This window comes from Vombatus ursinus, unplaced genomic scaffold, assembly GCF_900497805.2.
Source record: "Vombatus ursinus unplaced genomic scaffold, bare-nosed wombat genome assembly UNPS02014459.1, whole genome shotgun sequence".
Lineage (NCBI taxonomy): Eukaryota > Metazoa > Chordata > Mammalia > Diprotodontia > Vombatidae > Vombatus > Vombatus ursinus.
In genome coordinates this window covers 83608-103860 of record NW_020954237.1, presented here as the reverse complement: position 1 = coordinate 103860, position 20253 = coordinate 83608, and the positions used below count along the sequence as shown (strand labels likewise).

General features: G+C 40.0%; 1 protein-coding gene across 1 annotated transcript in view; it reads left to right on the top strand.

The window, feature by feature from the left end:
* The window catches only part of LOC114042441 (zinc finger protein 331-like), a 33752-nt gene extending 20489 nt beyond the window's left edge, over positions 1-13263 (top strand). Inside the window, exon 6 of the mRNA XM_027861132.1 lies at positions 13138-13263. Within this exon, the coding sequence (XP_027716933.1) occupies positions 13138-13263 (126 nt within the window). The remainder of the gene's footprint in view (positions 1-13137) is intronic.
* Positions 13264-20253: the final 6990 nt, after the last annotated feature.

Sequence of the window (20253 nt, the reverse complement as noted above, 5' to 3'; positions counted from 1 at the left end):
GAATATGAGATGGCTTTCAGACTGAAACAAAAGGCAGAGCCAGAATGGTGGAGGAAAGCCAGCATTTTTTGCCAAGTTCTCCCAACACATCCCCTCCATAACAACTTTAAAAATGCACCAAACTGAATTCTGAGTGAAAATGAAGGAAAAGTCACAGTAACTTATTTTTAACAGGAACTTAGGAAGTCAGAGATGTATGTAGGCATTGAGGGGGGAACTGGCCAGGAGTGTAATGCATAGGGTGTAAGCCCAGCAGTGCTGAGTGGCCTAGTGCCCAAAGAAGGGAAGGGGACTAAACATTTGGTCACAAAGATTCCAGTGGAACCCTGTGCTAGCACTAGGTATCAGATCAGGTGCCATTTGGCAGCTTCATCACCTGTTACCCACTTCTGGTTTGTTAGTTCCAGTACAGAATGGAGTAGTTACACTGACAAAGGGGCAGATAACCTTACTTAGTTCAGGTAAGGTACCAGCTTGTAGACCCAGAGGGCAGTGACCTGACTTCTCCCTGGATCAAACTCTCTTAGAAGCAACAAAAACTTACAAGTCCCTAGGCTTAACCTCAGAAAGCAGTAGGACATAAAACTCAGAAGACCAGATTGGAAAGCTATCCCCAGAGGTGATCAGAACCCAACACTAACAAAAAGTCCAAACTCAAAGAAACAGGCTAGAAAAATGAGCAAACTACCAAAAAAAAAAAAAAAGAATCTTAGAGTAAAAAGCTTCTGTGGGCCCAAGGAAGCTCAAGACGAACTGAAAACCAATGGCTTCCACATGTCTACAGTGAAAGCCTCAAAGAAAACTGCAAATTGGACACAAGCCCAAAAAGAATTCCTTGACAAACTCAAGAATTTTTTTTTTTTACTACAGCTAAATTTAAATCAAGTAATAGTGGTAAAACAAAGTTTGGGAGAATAAATAACTATTATGGCACAAGAATTGACAGCTTAGTAAAAGATACACAAGAAAGGTACTGAAGAAAATAATTTCTTACAAAACAGAATTGGCCAAACAGTTAAAAGAGGCACAAAAATCTCACAGAAGAAAACAACTTCTAAAAATTAGAATTGGTCAAATGGAAGCTATTGATTCCATGAGACATCAACAGTAAAATGATGTCCAAAGACTGAAAATTTCAAAGAAAATGTGAAACATTCCACCAGAAAAAACTAACCTGAAAAATAGGCCGAGGAAAGATAACTTAGGAATTATTGAACCACCTAAAATCCATGACTTAAAAGGAGGCTAAACATCATATTTCAACATTATAAAGGAAAACTCTCTAGATATAGTAGGACCAGAAGGCAGAGTAGAAATGGAAGGAATCCACCAGTTTCTTCCTGAATGAGATCTCAAAATGAAAACTCCTAGTAATGACAGCCAAAATCCAGAGCTTCCAGGTCAAAGAGAAAATACAGCAACCATCCAGAAAGATACAGTTCAAATATCATGGAACCACAGTTAGAATCAAACAAGCTACAGGAACAGAGGATTTGGAGTGTAATATTCCAGATAGCAAAAGAAGTTGGTTATAACCAAGAATGACCTACCCAGCAAAACTGAGTAGAATACTATAGGGGGGAGGGTAGAGAATGGATATTTATTGAAATAGAAGATTTTCAAGCATGTGTGATGAAAAGACCACTACTGAATAGGAAAAAAAAATAGCACTTAAATACGAGACCCGGAAAAGCATAAAAAGGTAAGCATGAGTGAGAAGTAAGGAAATTAATGATGATTTAATTGTTTTTATTCCTAAATGTACTCCTCAGAATCCCTAAGGACTTTTTCATCCTTAGGGCAGTCAGAGTCTACTTAGAAAGAGGGCATGGGTATGAATCTAGTATATTAGGATAATCTCAAAAGAAAAATGGCTGCTTTACATTTTGGAGAATTCAGTGCACCGGAAAAAGGGGAAGGAGAGGAAGAATAGGGAAAATTATCTCATAAAAGATGTGTAAGGATGACATTTTAAAATGTAGGGGGAAATGGAAGTGGAGCAGGCTTTGCTTGAACCTCATTTTCATCTGAATTGCTTCAGAAAGGAAAGAAACACACACACACATACATATATGCATGCACACATGCACAATTTGGAAATAGAAATTCATCTTGCCCAAGAAAGAAGTAGGCTGGGAAGGGGCTAAGAGAATGAGACAGGGTATGAGAAGAAGGAGGGTAGATTCAAAAGAGACTCTTAAAGAGGGGAAGGTTAAAGAAAAGACAGAGAAATAGAAGAGAATAGAATGGAGTGCAGTACATAGTTAGCAATCCTAACTGCACTTGAATAGATAAACTCACCAGGAAGACAATCTATTCAGTAACAGCAGTATTGTAAAGATAACTGAAAGACTTAGCCACTCTGATCAGTACAATGGTCCACCGCAACTCCAAAGGACTCATGATGAAAAATGTTCTTCTCCTGCAGGTAGAGAACTGATTGATTCAGAGTGCAGATTTAGAGGCATATTTTTTCTTTCCTTTATTTTTCTTGCTTTTTTCCCCCTGGAATATGATTAAAGCCGAAAAATGTTTTACATGACCATTTGTATAATAGATATCATATTACTTGCTTTCTCTGATCTGGGGAATGAGTGGGAGAAGGGAGAGAATTTGGAACTGAAAATTTAAATAAAATTTAAATGCTGCGTCAGTGGGTTTCTTGTATTAAGTGAAGCAGAAGGAAGAGGCAGAGGTCCTTCCATTGTCCATCATGCATGTTTTCTCTCCATTCCTTCCTGTATTCTTTGGCAGAATAATCTTCCTAACCTACATCTAAGATAAATGGAATGTGGCAAAGAGGGATTATGACCTTGCCACTACTATTCCTTGGGTCAGAGATCTGCTGTATGCTCCTCTGGGATCCTATAGAAAAAGGGCACCTTGAGGTGAAAAAAAGAAAGAAAAAAAAAAAAAGATTGAGACATTTAGAGGTAAAAAGGGGCAGCTAGGTGGCGCAGTGGATAGAGCACCGGCCCTGAAGTCAGGAGGACCTGAGTTCAAATCCGGCCTCAGACCAAATACTTGACATGTACTAGCTGTGTGACCTTGGGCAAGTCACTTAACCTCGATTGCCTCACTATCAAAAAAAAAAGAAAGAAAAAGGGCACCTTGAACAATGACTCCATGTCCCCTAAAACTTGTGGAGATCAAGGCCCATAATCCTTCCCTCAAGTTTATAGTTGTATGAACCACAAGGTGGTAAAGTGTTTGATTTCCATAATCACCTACTTCATAACAATTTTAAAAGCATGTATGAGATCTACAGTAATTAGAGTTAAATATGCAAGTTAAAACAGAAAGAACACCCAAGATAAAAGCCTCATGAAATGACAATGAGAAAGTGAAATACTTGGAGCTGCAACTCAGTGTTTTACTCCCTAGCCCACATACCATTTAAGACAAAGTAGGGGCAAGTCATTATAGGATTGATGTTTGGTTTCAAACTATCTGGGTATCTCCATAGTTCTTCCCTGGAAGTGACTCAATCTGAACATGCCATAGCTCACAAGAGATGAAAGCCTAAATCTGCACAGCTGTCAGAAGGAAAGGAAGTGCATTTGGTGTGGAGGACAGAAGATGGCACCAAGGTGATACGTGGTTATAAAGCCCTAGAGGTTTCCACGCATGAGGGACAGACTAGGAAGCCAGCTGTCCTCTAAGAATTGACTAGAGGAAAGGAAATTGACATCAAGGTGGTGCTGAATGGTGTTTTTCTAACCAGTATTGTGTTTTTCTGATATAACTAAGGCAATTTTTGTTACTTATGGCCACAAAGGAACAGATGTAATATGGATGCACAAGCAGGTCCAACATCTGTATTCTTAGATCAGGCAGTGTATTGCTATCCAATTTATAGTCTTACAGTTTGGTAAAGATGAAAAAAGATAAATTGAGGATGGTCTAAAAGTCGAAGACAAATGGGGTTAGTAGAGTTGGGAGGGGGAGGCCCAAAGCTAGGAGATTGATGAAGGCACATTTAATGGGCCAAAGTGACTGAGTTATGACTAGGGTATTCTAGGAACAAGTAATGCAAGTGGCATAGGAACTCCCATTATCCTTCCTAGAGAGAGCGTTCTTGTCCGTGGGAATGCATTTAACCATTGTTTCTTCAGGACAGCTATACCTCGTCTACCCACAGGCTTTTGCAGCAATGTCACAGTGTCTTGAAACCCAATAACAGCAAGCCTAGGATCTTGATTTGTCAGGAAGAGGAGACAAAGAGTGAGAAGTTGAGCTAGCAACAAATTACTGGGTGATGAGAAAAATCAGGGAAACTAATAAATCCAAAAGAAAGTCAAGCTAGAAAATAAGACAAGAATTTATTAAGTTCTTGTGTGCCAGGTTACATGGAAGTTAGCTTCTATGTGGAAGTTAGCTATGGAAATCAGCATGTCAAAAGTCATATGGAGTCAAAATTACCCTTTTTCCTCCCTTAAATTGCCCATGAAGTATAGGCAGGAGCTTTAAATATATGACTACCTGGAAAGAGACTAGGAAAATCCTAACTTCAGAAGCTTGATAATGAAGCCTTACTCCCATCTCTTGGCAGAAAACTGGTGGAACAAAGGTTTAGAATGAGATATCTCTTCAGGCATGGTCAGTATCTTGATTTGTCTTGCTTTATTATGCTTACCTTTGTAAGCAGGGCCTTTGACTTGGGATGTGGGGTGAGTTAGTGGAAAGTGACTGGCATAGAGACTGAAACTGTGACTTCATTGACGTAAAGAATTCTCAGATGAATAAAATGTCCTCTCCCAATGCAGGTCAACACTTTCTGTGTGACTTCGAGTTTTAGAGAGTTGCCTGTGGTGCCCAGGGGTTAAATGCTGTGCCTTAGGTCAAAGAGCAGGTATATCAGAGGTTGAACTTGAACTCAGACCTTCCTATCAGACCTCATCTCTGTGATGCTGCCTTTGGGGAAAGTGATAGCAATTTATTTTAAAGGGGACAGACTATTAGTACATTTAAAAATAAAATACATAGAAGAAAACATGAGAAGGGGACACAATAATTTTATTACTACCTTGTTAAATGTGATATGTACTTTAAGAAACAAGCTGTACAGAATGAGAGCTCATGACTTTGTCCCCTCTCCTCTTTTTTTGGTATTCTTTATGAATCATTTTAAACACCAGGGTAGAAAGAGATCTAAGGAGACCCCAGTACCAGCACTAGGAGCAGGAATGGACCAATTGGAAGGTCTGCCTCTTATTACTGTGTCTCAGGTCACAGATTTAGGGCAGAGAGGAGCAATGCCAAGGGACCAGGGGCCTTATGTATGTAAGAAGCAAATTCCAAAAACTTACCTGTGAGACTCTGAGCCAAAGAACAGAGTGAAGACTTTGGCCTCACATAGATGCCTTCAGTGGAATAAACCTGGGGCAGAAGATGAAATTCAAAGGAGAGCCAGCAATTCAGTTGCTCTGAGCCTAAGGACCTCCCAGGGTACTAACATTCACTGACTCCAGCAGCAGTCCATGGAAACTGAACTCATACAAGCCAATTGACCCAAACTTGGATCAGGAACTTGGAGCATTTATATCAAGAAAGCAGTGAACTGGTCTCTCCCTGTATCCCACTACTGTGAAAACACCAAAAACTTACTGGCCTTTACACTGAACTGTGAAAGCACTAGAAGTGGGAGGAGGAGCCAAGATGAGAAATGTCAGAGACTCACTAAATCCCTCCAAATACCTTTAAATAATGTTTCAAAACAAATTCTAGAGCAGCAGAACCCACAAAAGGACAGAATGAAAGATTTTTCCAGCCCAAGACAACTTAGAAGGTCTGCAGGAAAGGTGTATCGCACGAGGGTGATTGGTATACAAGCTACACAAGCACAGACCAGGACTTAGGAAATCTTGGGAGTGACCTATTTGATGGCAGCAATAGTGGTTCCTGTTCAGGCCACTTTGGCCGCAGAGAGTAAGGGGGTCAGACAATTGGTCAGAAGGAGATTATAGGCATCCCTATGTTGGCACTGGGGCAGGACTGTTGCATTGCTTATACTTGGGTCTCGGTCTCAGCACTGAGTTTTAGACCCGGGGCAAGGAGGAGCACTAGCACACCAGAGGAGGGGAGTGGGGACTCTGGTCATAGTTCAAAGTGGAAAAGAGTATAGTCCCTCACAGACCAGTCAGTGTATAGTACAGGAGAGAAGTAAAGAAGCCTCTCCCCAAATAATACCACCTTAGAAGAACTGAAGACTTACAGGTCCCCAGAATTACCTCTCTGCAAACAGCTACACACAGACACACATAGACCTGAAGCGTGAGACAGAGTCCCCTCCACTCTGAAAGCAAAACACTACTTTAGAATGGAATTAGAAGTCAAGAAACAGGGTGGAAAATGAGCAAACAGCAGATAAAGATCCTGACTAGGAAGTTACTATGGTGACAGGGAGGATCAAAACAAACTCAGAAGAAGATAATGAAGTCAAAAGCCCTATATCCAAAGTCTCCAAGAAAAATATGAATTGGCCCCAGGCCGTGGAAGAGCTCGAAAAGGATTTTAAAAATCAAGCAAGAGAGGTAGAGGAAAAATTGGAAGGAGAAATGAGAATGATGCAAGAAAATCATGAAACAGAGTTAAGAACTTGGTAAAGGAGGCACAAAAAAATACTGAAGAAAACAAGAGTAGGCTAAATGGTGAAAGAGGCACAAAAAAAAATCCAAAGAGAAGAACTTCATTGAAGAAGAAGTGGAATTGGCCAAATGGAAAAAGAGGTACACAAGCTTAGTGAAGAAAATAATTCCTTAAAAATTAGAACTGGGCATCCACACCCACGGAAAGAACTATGGAGTTTGAATGCAGATCAAAGCATGCTCTTTGCTTTTTTTTTTTTCCTTCTGTTTTGTTTCTTCTTTTTTGTGGTTCCTCCTATTGGTACTAATTCTTCTTTACAACATGGCTAATGTGAAAATAGGTTTAATGGGAATGTATATGTAGAGCCTGTATCAGGTTGCACGCTGTCTTGGGGAGGGGGAGAAAATTTAAAACTCAAAAGTTTATGGAAGTGATTGTTGAAAACTAAAAATAAATAAATATTTTTAAAAAATAGAACTGGCTAAGTGAAAACTAATGACTCTATGAGACATCCAGAATCAATCAAACAGAATCAAAAGAATGGGAAAAAATGAAGGAAAATGTGAATTATCTCATTGGAAAAACAACCGACCTGGAAAATAGATCCAGGAGAGATAATTCAAGAATTATTGGAACATGTGAAAGCCATGACCCAAAAAAGAGCCTAGACATAGTCTTTCAAGAAATTATCAAGGAAGACTGCCCTCATGTTCTAGAACCATTGAAAGGATCCCCTTATCATCTCCTTAAAGTGATCCCCAAATGAAAACTCCGAGGAATATTGTAGCCTTCCCAGGTGAAGGAGAAAATATTGCAAGTAGCCCAAAAGAAGCAATTCAGATATTGTGGAACCCCAGTCAGGATAACACAAAATTTAGCAGTTTCTGCATGAAAGGCTGAAAGGGCTTGGAATAATATTCCAGAGGGCAAAAAAAGTTAGGATTACAATCAAGAATCACCTACCCAGCAAAACTGACTCTAATCCTTCAGGGGGGAAATGGAAATTCAATGAAATAGAGGACTTTCAAGCATTGCTGATGAAAAGACCAGAACTCAATAGGAAATTTGACTTTAGAATACAAAACTGAAGAGAAACATAGAAAGGTAAAAAGTAAAAAAAACAAGGGATTCAATAAGATTAAATTTTTTAAATTTCTACATGAGAAAAGGATACTTATAACTCATAAAATCTTTCTCATTATTAGGGCAGTTAGAAGAAGTATATGTAGACAGAGGGCACAGGTGTGAGTTGAATATGATTGAATGATTATCTAAAAAAGTAAAATTCAAGGTTGAGAAAGACAAATGCACTGGGAGAAGGGGAAAGGGAGAGGTAGAAAGGGGGTAGGTTATTTGATATAAAAGAGACCCTAAAGCAGTTTTACAGTGGAGGGGAAGGTGGGGCATGGAGAGCGTATGAACCTTTCTCATCAGAATTGGCTCAAAGAGGGAATAACATCCACATCTAGTTGGATGTAGAAATCTATTTTACCATACAGAAAAGTAGGAAGGAAAGGGCATAATAGAAGGGGAGCTAAAAGAAGGGAGGGGAGATGGGAGGAAGTAAGAGTCAAAAGCAAAACACTTGGGAATGCACAGAGTGAAAGGGGAGAGAGTAGGATAAATGGGAGAAAGGATAGAAGGAAATACATTGTTCATAATCATTGTGAAAAAAAATTTTACAGCAAGTTTCTCTGATAAAAACCACATTTCTGAAATACATAGGAAACTGAATCAAAGTTATAGAAAAAAGCCATTACTCAATTGGTAAGTGAGTGAAGGATATGAATAGGCAGTTTTAGCCAAATCAAAGCTGTCTATAGTCATATGAAAATATGCTCTAAATCACTATTCATTAGAGAAATGCAAATTAAAATAGCGCTGAGCGGCTACCCCATGCCAATCAGATTGGCTAATATGATAGAAAAGGAAAATGACAAATGTTGGATGGGATGTGGGAAACTTGAGATATTAATGCACTGTTGGTGAAGTTGAATACTGATTCAGCCATTCTAGAGATCATTTTGGAAATATGCCCAAATGGCTATAAAACTGTGCATACCCTTTGACTCAGCAATATCACTACTAGGTCTGTATCTCAAAGAGATAAAGAAGAAACAAAAAGGAAAAGGACCTATATGTAAAATATATATATATATTTGTAGCCATTTTTTAAGTTGTAGCAAAGAATTGAAATTGAGGGGATGTCCATCAATTGGGAATAGTCAAACAAGTTGTTGTATATGATTGTGATAGACTACTATTGTGATAAAAGAAAAGAACAGAATGGTTTCAGAAAAACTTGGGAAGGTTTACAAGAACTGATGCAAAGTGAAATGAGCAGAACCAGGAGAACATTGTACACAGAAATAGCAATACTGTATGATGATCTGCTATGAATAGCTTAGATATTCTCAGCAATACAACGATCCAAGACAGTTCTGAAGGACTTAGGAAAGGTGCCATCTGTCTCCAGAGAAACGAGTGGTGGGGCTTGAATGCAGAGTAAAGATACTTTTTCTTTACTCTTTTCATTTTTCATGGGTTTTTTTGGTCTGTGTTTTCTTTCACAGTATGACTTCCATTGAAATGTGTTTTGCGTGACCACACATGTATAACCTGTGTCAAATTACTTGCCTTCTCAATGAGGGGAGTGAGGAGGAAGAGAATTTGGAGCTCAAAATTTGAAAACAGAATGTTAAAAATTTTTTACATGTAATTGGGACAAAAGTAAAAGACTGAATTTCAAAAAAAAAAAAAGAAAGAAAGATAGCAGAAGGATGTAAAAGATGAAAGCTCAGACCAAATAGCCCCCTTCAGAGGTGAGCAGAGCCCAACACTAACATAAAGTCCAAAGTCAAGAAATAAGGTAGAAAAATGAACAAGCAACAAAAGAACTCAAGCAGGTACTGTGAGGACAGGGAAACTCAAATTCGCAAGATGACAATATCAAAACATCTACAAGCACAAACCCAACAAGATTTCTGAAGAGAGAAAAAAATAAAAGCAAAACATACAATTTAAAAATAGAAGCAGTTCTTTATTCAGAGTCCTGAACTCTGCATAGGGGCTCTAATTGCTGACCTAGATTCATTTGTGTAATTTTTTAAAAAATGAATTCTGTTTCTCTTTACCCAGGATTATATTGGTGGGGACTGTGCTCAATGGCCTTTGGGGTGTAAAAAATTCTGCCTTTTCTTAGGCATTATTGATTCCCTTTCCTCAATTGCTTAACCGTGTTTTTGTTTTACTTTGGGGTTTTACCCATCCTTCCTTCTCTTCAGGATCTCCCTGGGTGATTTATCTGCTTGGGGATTGGCCTTCTGCTGACCTTTTCTCTTGACCTTTTTGGTGTTTGTGCTCCCCCCCACCCCATGTTCCCCCATTGCTCAGTCTTTAGTTGTCTCTCCTCCCTGTAGTGCACAGACTCCTGAGGCTTGTCTATAGTATTGCCTCAGCCTCCTTGTGTTGGGGGATATGGAAATGACAGGCCCCTTTATCTACCCTGACCTGCCCACCTTTACCTAACTTCTTCAGTGACTGAATGGTCTTAGCTGGTTTTCTTTTCCCCTCTATGTCAATCCCAATGAGTTGCCTCCAGCATTTAGCATAGCATAGTGCATAGTAGGTGCTTAATAAAAGTTCTGTAGCATTCGTGCAAGTTCACGTCCCCCTAATAGTTCTATCAATTTAGCTTGTGGAATCCTCTGCAGTTTTCCTGGCATTAGCATATAATTGTTTCCTTTTGAGGGTTGGGATTGAGGACATTTGCCAAAAGTGGCTATTTTACTTGTCTTTTGGATCACATGGAGTTTGCCTAGGGGCAGCTAGCTAGATGGTGCAGTGGATAGAGCACTGGCCCTGAAGTCAGGAAGACCTGAGTTCAAATCCAGGCTCAGACCAAACTGTGTGACTCTGGGCAAGTCACTTAACCCCAGTTGCCTTTAAAAAAAAATTAGCCTATCTTTTTTTTTTTTTTTTTTTTTTGGTGAGGCAATTGGGGTTAAAGTATCTATGGTCAGATTTGAACTCAGGTCCTCCTGACTCCAGGTGCTCTATCTACTATGCCACCTAGCTGCCATGCCTATCACTTTTAATGACTGTGACTGCAGAATTTTGCTTCTAAGATGCACCATCTTTGGGGAAAAATAAACTCTGCCTTTGTCAGTTCTAGGCAAAGTCAGCTAGTGCCCCACCCACTCTAGTGTGAATGTGGTGATGCAGATTAAACCATTTAAAGCACAATCTCATTATCAGCAAACTGCATGTTTCCCTGAATAACCCATATAACTATTTCAGCTCTCTGCCCTGCCTTCATTGTGGAATATGGAGTGTGAATACCCAATTAGCATGGATTCTGGAAAGAAGAGGGCACTGGGGTCAATCAATTAAGTACTTACTCTGTGCCAGGCATAGTACTAAGCTGGACATGCAAATATGAAAGAATGTGATCTCTGGCCTCAGCTAGTTTACAAACGAATAGAGAAACACAAAACAAAAAACATGAAAGGCAGGAGGTTGTGGGGGTTGCACTTTTTTTTATGAGAACAAGCTCCAAAATCTAGATGAAGAAGAAATTTATTAGTATGCCTGGTGGAGGAGAGCAAGTTGGAAAGGTGATTTGGCTCCCTCTCTAGTCTCTGGAAGGTTTATGTTATATAGGATTTTGGTAAGGGCACAGGTATTGACACACAAATCACACATATACAGTTAAGCAATTTTGCCAAGAGGGCAACTTGTAAACAAGGTAGATTGAGATGGATGTTAGGAAACGTAAGCATTCAATAAAATTTTGGCAAAGGCAAGACACAAGCTTGGGTGGACTTAATATAAGACCTGGGTGTGGAGACTCCAAATAATATTTTGGATGGATCCTGTGGATGGTCCTATGGGTAACTCAAAATACTTTGTAGCCATCTCCAGTATTCCTGGAGAATTATTGTAGTCAAGGCGACATTCTGGGTTCCATTTCTAATCACACAATATTGGATTTATGCAATATAATAAGTCTAACAAACAAAATGATTAATAATCCAGAATTCCTTCTTTTGAGCTTCAGACTAACATTCTCATAGGAGTGAAAGCATAATTACAGAAGCAGAAATCTGAGTAATGATTTCAAAGAAAGTTCAGTATGTTAAGATACTGTTAGGAGACAGCCTGTTTTGCAGAGCTAAGGCCCAGCAAGCAAACCTTGAGCTTAGCATAACAACAGTCCTTTGCGCTCACCTTTTGGATGATCTCAGCCATAGCGAAATCCCAGAATTGTTTCAGATAATTATTGTATTGCTTTGACCAGCACCAGGTGTTCTCAGAGCTTGGACAAACATCTGCTGTATCCATGTCCTGGTCATGAATCCCTGCTATGAATCAAACTTGTCTCATCGTTGCTGTTACCCCTCCTCGTCAGGGCTACAGTTCACTGCTTAGCCATTGGTATAAATACTGAGATTTGTCCCAAATTCCCTTATTGGGAGAGGGAGGCAGCACATTTCTTAAGTTTCCTCCTTGATTGCAAGCCATTTCCCTCATCCTGAAATTAAACTGCTGTTTGATTCCTGACTCTTCTGTCCCTATCCTACTCTGTTCAGCTCTGGCCATCCATGGGTTAGAGGCTCATTTGGTCCAGTTGACAAAAGATTCTTAGAAAATCAGAAGGAGGTGGTCAATATTGTCATTCCATATTGCCTCTGTAGGGAATTGCTTTGCTCTTCTCTTGTTCATTGTTTCATTCTGGTAGCAGTTTGGGGGCATTGTCTCTTCAGGCCCACCATTTGACCATCTCAGTTGTCTTCTTATACAGTGACTAGAATGCTGTGCTCTGCTAAAAACAAACAAACAAAAAAAACACAGGCTGTCAGCTCCCTTATCTGGTCAGAGGCTCTGACATACCACATATAGCTAAAGATATTATGTAATAGATATTAGGGAAAGTGCCCCCTGAGCTAGGATCCAGTCTTTCTTTTGACTCGTATTTGTTGGTTTGATCCTATCTCTGGAATCTTTAGGGGAGATCGTATCAGAATTTCAAGGAGAGATATACAAAATCGAAGAGCCATTGGTACTCCCTGTGACTGGGGAATAGGGAACTATGGCAGGTATGGTTCAAGGAGTGTGCTTTCCTCTTAGAAACAATGGCTGGATGTTCATCACATGGTCAACATTACATAACATCCTGTCATCCATCTAGTTTCCTCATGCCAAATGATTTGCCATGTTCACTCAAGTAGTGAGTAACCAAGACAGTACCAAAAACAACACATCCACACTCAGGAAAGCTGTGAGCTGGGATTTGCCTCTCAGAACCAGAATCTGTCACTACCTAATAATGCCCAATGATACAGACCTTGGTTCATAGGATTGGGCAAAGCTGGACAAAAATAATCCCGACCTTCACTGCACCTGCATTTGGAGTTACAGCAATTTAACATGAACTTGGGACTACAATCAGAACTGCTCTGCTATTAAAAATATCCAGTAGTATATCCCTTAATTTCTCCTGAATTTCCCAGACTACTGTGTTAACTCTATGCCCTTCCTTGGCTACAGGAAGGTGGGGCAGGAGTTCATGACAGGACCTGCTTTGGTGAAAAGTGGAAGTTCAGGGAGTGCAGTGGGGGGAGGCGCAGCCTACTTTGTTTCTGTTCAGAGAGCAAAGGCTGCATTGAGTGGTGACTGGGGAAAACAGCTGCTACTCTCAGTGACAGAAAGCCACTGAACAGCCTAAGGAAGTTTTTGTTTGAGACTGAAACACTGCGGGAAAGAGAAGTTATAGACCTGCAAGCAGTAATAATCTCCAGCATCCTCAGCCTTCATGCTGCTGATTTTGAGAGTGAAATCTCTTTCTGATCCACTGCCACTGAATCTTGGCAGGTACCTAGGCTGCAGAGTGAAAGCCTGATAGATCAGGAACCTGATAGACTGCGTGTATTTCTGTTGGTACCAGAATAACCTATTGTAATGTCTTGATTGACCCTCCAGGTGATGGTAACTGTCTCTCCAAAAGAGATGGACAGGAAGGGTAGAGATTGGGTCACCACAATGTCCCCAACAACTGGCTTCTAGGTTGAGAAACAAAGCATCAGTGTTCTACATTGTTAACCAGGTTTCACACCTGCACATTACTATTCTATTGTATACTCTAATAAATTAAGGCAAAGAATCCAGCATCCCACAAATATGTTCTGAATGACCTAAAATAAAAACACAAAAATGTTAACCATCCCATGACTCCTTTTTGTATTGACTTCCTTGCCTGGGAACCGGAGCAGCAGGAGATAGAGAAGCTGAACAGGGGACCTAATCTCCATACTGTGCCCTGTCAGATTCTTGCCCTGCCCAGGGGTACAATGAGCCATACTGATAAGGGCTCTAAGCAGCTAGCTGGGAAGTAAAATATAAAACAATGAGGCTTTGGGGTGTGGGGAGGAGTGGCCTAGGCTAACACCTGCAAAAGCTGCTTGTTCTTTGAAGTTCATGACATGAAACATTGCAGTGTTGGCTGTATGTCTCCTTTCCCACACTCTCCACAATGGTCAATGGGACGAATTCAGAATATCATCTAGCCTCATTCTTCCCACAGTTTCAAAAGAAAATCAGCTGGAACTGAGGTGAGCTTCATTGGATCTTTCCTTCCATAGGATCAGGGATTTTGAAATGAAAGAGAAGTTGGAGCTCACTGAATCTAAATTACTTATTTCGCAATTGACAAGAGTGAGGTCTGAAGAAAGTGAATGACTAGCCAAAGTCACGGGATTTGAACCTGAGTCCTCTACCTCCTAAGAGAGCATCCTTTTCACTGCACCATGATGTCTCCTTTGAAACTTGGGCTTCTTTCTTCAAGCCACTGGCATATCTATTGTACTTCTAAAAGATGCATGTTCACTTCACACTCCTCAAAATCACAAAGATGATGAAAGACAGAAAAGCTTGGTGTTGGCAGGTTAGTGAGGAGACAGTCAATTTGGGGGAAAATGATTTGTGAGGAAAGTTATTCAACTCTTCATACCTTTGGGCCCAGTGATCCCTCTCCTAGGTGATGACAGAATAGAAGGTCCCACAGATACTGAAATTCTTATAACCGTGTTCTTTAAGCTGCAAAAATGACTAAACAAAATGGGGGTCCATTAGTTGGAGAACAGCTGAAGAAATCATGGGATAGGGCTGTCATGAAACATTCACTGTGCCCCAAGAAGTGACAAACGTGAATAATTTTTAGGTTAGGTTAGGCCATAATTTTTGTTAGTTTCATCGTCATTACCTTAATGAAGTTACTGATAGTTTCCATTTGTTTGTTCTTTGACCCACCCATTTAAGATTGTTATTCAATCTACAATTCATTTGTAACTATTGCTTCAAAGACTCTATTGCATATAATTTTTATTGCAATGTGATTTGTAAATACATGTTTAAAATTTCTGCTTTTCTGCATTTCTTTGCAAGATTTTTATGTCCTAGTACATGGTCAATTTTTGTGAAGATTTCCTGTACAGCTAAGAAATACGTATGCTCCTTTCTATTCCCATTCAATAACCTGTAGAGGTTTATCATACCTAATTGGTGGGGGGCCAAAGTCAAGAGATTAGTAGAGACACAGGCATCTAGACAGATGCAGAACTCAAGAAAGGGGTTAAGGGTTTAATGACAACCAGCTTCCCCTGTACTTTGATAAAGAGGAATGGCCAGCTTGTCTTGGCCAACAACCAACTGTTCTGTCTAGTATTGGGTAATGTTGCTATAGCAATTCCTACAAATTCCTTGGGTATTTTCTGAATTTCCCAGGTCACCATATTAATGCTCTGTCTTGTGTTGGCCATGTAAGCATGGTACAGTAGTGTTAAGAGTCTGGGATGGTGGCATGTGAGAAGAGCTTAGCTTGAGTGGAGAGCAGCCTTCATTCCAACTGGGGGCTGAGCAGGAGGCAGCTCTACCATTCATACCATCCCTTGAGGCCATATGTGATACATGAATCACCTCTACTATTCTACTCTTTCAGAGAGATGTGGAAAAACTAATCCCTGAAAAGCATTTTGCTGATGTTTTATTTTTCTCTGGGATTTAGATTCTTGACATTATCCTTAGGATTTTATGACGCAGTTTGACATTCATCCCAGATCTAAATCCCTGCCTCCATCCGTTCTCTGTGTCTTTGTCCAATCCTGTGTCCTCAGAAAACTGGCCCTGTGATCATTTTACAAATCTTAAGGGACTGGATCTCACCTTTCTTTTGACATGTGTTTTCTTCAGAAGGATGCTAAATGTTTATGCCCAGTATTCCCTTGATAGAATCATCAACTGAGAGCTGGAAGGTCATTAGGGGCCATCATGTTCAAAGCTCTCATTACTTTACACATGAAAAGGCTGAAGCACAAAGACATTAAGTGACTTACCTAGGGTCCCACAGATAATGCTTTTCTTTCTTTTTTTTTTTTGGTGAGGCAGTTGGGGGTAAATGACTTGCCCAGGGTCACACAGCTAGTAGGTATCATGTGTCTGAGGCCAGATTTGAACTCAGGTCCTCCTGAGTCCAGGGCTGGTGCTCTATCCACTGTGCCATCTAGCTGCCCCTAGCTCATACTTTTCTGAGGTGGGATTTAAACCCACTTATTGTGAACTTCAGATCACAATAGATTCATGTCCATCACTTTAACCCTTCTGCTACCTTGTGCTACTCTTCCTTCTCAATTAGAACAGATAAGAAGACATATTCAAAGCTCCAACTGTTGCTTCATTCAAGATCAGAGGATTTAAAATTGGCAATAGTGACAATTCAGTACAAGCCCCCCATTTTACTGATGAAGAAACTGGTAGGTCACTACTGCTTGTCCTCACAGGGGCTCTTGGTAACTCACCAGCTCTGAAGCCAGCCATACAGTCATGTGCCGGATTCATTGCTCTAAGGATGGCTGATTTCTCAACAAGGGTTCCCAGTGCTTCATTCTGTCACCACCCCCACTTTGAATACCCAAAGAAAGTATCCCCTGGAAAGCTACTGACTTTTTAAAAAAATCTGGACACAATATTTCAAGAAGTCATAAAACAGTCCAGGCCTATTAGAACCAGAGGTCAAAGTGAAGGTAGAGACAAATCTACTGTGCAGTCATCTCCTGAAAATAAAAAGGAAAATCCTAGGAATACCATAGCCAAAATCCAAAGAGTCTACATCAAAGAAAGAAATGCTGCAAGATTCCAGGAATAAGCAGTTCAAGTACCAAAGACCTACAGTCCCAGACCACACAGGACTCAGAAGTTTCTACTACAAACAAGAGGATCACACAGAATACAATATACCAAAAGGGAAAGCTTTTATGGAATAAAGGGTTTTACTCTATAAATATTCCATATGGAGTTTTGATGAAATAAAAGACTATCAAGTATTATTGATGAAAAGACCAGAGCACAGTAGGAACTTTGAAAAACAAGTATAAAGTCTGAAGACACCGGAAATTGACATTTATTCAAGCAATTGAAAGGAGCTGTATGATGATGTTGTGATAGGCCTGGGGACAGGGAGAAGAAACAAGTGTCTTTCAGAACCTTAAAGTCTTCAAGGTATAATGAAGGTTTTAAATAAGAAAAATCAAGATGCTGGGAGTAAATGGATTCTATTCTAATGATTTGAAGAAGAGAGAAATAAGGGAGGGTAAAAGAAAATTCAAGTAAGAGTAGAATGGAGGAAGAAGGGGACAGAATGGGTTATTTCTCATAATTGTGGAGTTTGAAAAGAAGTGTATACAAAGGTGGATGAAGGAGTAGAGAGGGTTGACATCAGATGAATCTCATTCCTGAAATGAATAAAGAAGGGTGGGACAGATGAACACACTCTAGGTTGGTTTAGGAATGTGTCAAACTCAACAGGAAAACAAGGAGGGATAGGGAAAAGGGTGGTCAAGAGCAAGATAATAGGTACTGGGGAGACAATCATTGCAAGCAAAACTTCCTAATCCCAAAAGAGAAACTAAAGGGGATGAGGAGAGAAAAGGAAAAAAAAAACCTAGACTCTTATGGGGTGCCTTAGATTCACTCTAAGACAATTGAAGAATGGCTGAAGAGATTGTGACAAATTAATATAATATTATTATGCTATAAGAAATGACATGAGAAGGACAGCTAGGTGGCTTAGTGTATTGAGAACTGGCGCTGGAATCAGGAGGTCCTGAGTTCAATTCCCGCCTCAGACACATAGCACTCACTAGCTGTGTGACTCTGGGCAAGTCACTTAACTCCAATTGCCTCACAGAAAAAAAAAAGGACATCAGATAATCAGAGAATTCTGGCTAATATGAACTAGTGAAGAGTGAAGTAAGAAAAAGCAGGAGAACAATTCATTCAAAAAGAGTAACAATTTAAAGAAAAACAACTTGAAAGATTAAGAACTCTGACCAGCACAACATGTCTCTAGAGGTCCCATGATGAAGTGTGCCACCTCCTGGAAAAGAAGTGATGGACACAAAATACAGAGACATACATTTTTTTTGGCTATGTTTATTTGTTAGAAGGTTCTTCCCTGCCCACCCCACCCCCTGAACCCCTCTTTCTTTCTCTCAGTTTTAATTGGTGGGAGATCGAAGGGAAAGGTCAGGTGTAAGTGAGGTTAAACGTAGTAAAAAAAGAAAAGGGCGATAACAACATTTGTTAACAGCACCAAAGAGAACAGAAGGAATTTCAGAAGAAGTACAGAAAAGAAGGACAGTTTAGAAAATTAAGTGTATGGTTTATCATATACTTATTTTTAAACTAAGGTGTATAAGATGGAGATTTATGGTTTCATGTAGAAGACATTTTTTGTCTGCTGGTGTGAAAGGAAACATTCTTTTTTATGTTTAAGTTTAGAATGTTTATTTAAAGCACAGCCCTAGGTATATGGAAACAGAGAGCCTCTATAACTTTGAAAACTTCCTTTGTCCACCAGGCCTGCTATGCAAAGAGGGTCATTCTGGTGCTGTTGGAATCATAAATACTTAAACCTTTAAATCACATTTTCCTCCAAGCTCCCCGTAGACTTATCCTGATATTTTCATTTGGTTCTTTCTCCCCTAGCATTTAGGCTGTGTGTGTGTGTGTGTGTGTGTGTGTGTGTGTGTGTGTAAGGGAGTGTTTTCAAATATATCACAACCTGTTTTTCTACTCAGTAAGACCCTTCTTAAAACAAAATCTAAAAAAAGAAAAAGGGGGCAGTGTTTTAGTTATTTGGTTGTTTTTTTTTTGTTTTTTTTTTTTCCAAAAAGGAGGGAGGTTCGTCCATAAGTTTTATATTATGACTACTTTATTTTTATTTTTAAAACTTTTTATATATTTTCTTTTTTACATGAATTTATAAATATACCTCTGCTTGTTCCTCTACTCAGGGGAGTATAACAGATACTGAGAAATAAGAGGCAGAGGGGAACAGTTCAGTAAAATCAACCAGAATATCCACACAATATAAGATAAAAGGGGGAAAGGGCCAAGCTTGGTCATTTCAGTGATTAAGCATACAGTTTTGTTTTCATGTTTTTGTTTTCATTTATATTATTGCAGTCCTTATATGTCTTATTTTCCTAGTGGCTCTTAGAGATGTCAATGGACAGGCATATGGCAGGGAAGAACAACAAGGAATTATTAAAAAGTGGCGAAATAAAGCCTACCATCCAAAATATAAGCTAAAAAAAAATATGGCAGGTGGAGGATCCATATGTCCTATTGTATCCTAGTGTCTCTGAGACCGTGTCCTGGTGATGTCCAGAAAAGTGAAGAATGGCCCCATTCATTTGGGTGGAGCGCTTGCAGTGATCTTAGGAAGGACACGACAAAAGGGGTATCAGAGCATGGGCATGCATGGTGGAGTCGCTATCTACACAGCTGCAAGGACCAGATTCCAGTGAGTGTTAGACACACTGCAATGCTTTCATGGTGTTCTGCCTTAGTGAAACCACAAATAAACATAGTCAGGCAAAAAGAATCCCCAGAGTAGGTGTGCCTGAAATGGATGTCTCTGTACTTTGTGCCCATCTCTTCTCTGTCAAGAGGAGGGTAACCCACGTCTTCATAGGTCGCAGGGTGTTCTAGTCTTGCCCTGGTTAGAGCACTGCTGGAATAATGCTTTCCCTCCTGGGTGCCCCATTTTAGAATGGACTTAGACAGGCTGGTGTCCAGCCAAAGCAAGGCAGCCAGGATGGGGAAAGGACCAGAGGCCAAGAGAAGGAAGGAAACAGGAAGCTTAGCTTGGGGGAGGACCATGGGGACATTTAATAACTGCCTTCAAGCATCCAAGGGGCTGTTACAAGGAAAAGGGCGTGACTTGTTCTGCCTGGTACCAAACCACAGAAATAGTAGCGAAGGGTGGAAGGTGCAGAGAGGCAGACTTTAGATGTAGACTAAGAACAGACTCCCTGGCAAGGAGAACCATGTAAAGTGTAATTGATGATCCATTACTGTAGGGAGTAAAGATAATGATAACAAACATTTCTAGAGTGCTTACTAAGTGCCAGCACAGTGCCAAGCACTTTAGCATTATTATCTCACAGGATCCTCACAACAACCCTAGGAGTTGGTGCTATTATGATCCCCATTTTATAGATGAGAAAACTAAGGCAAACAGAGGTTAAGTGACTTGCACAGCCTGACATAACTAGGAAGCATCTGAGGCTGGATTTGAACTCGGGTCTTCTTGACAACATGCCCAGC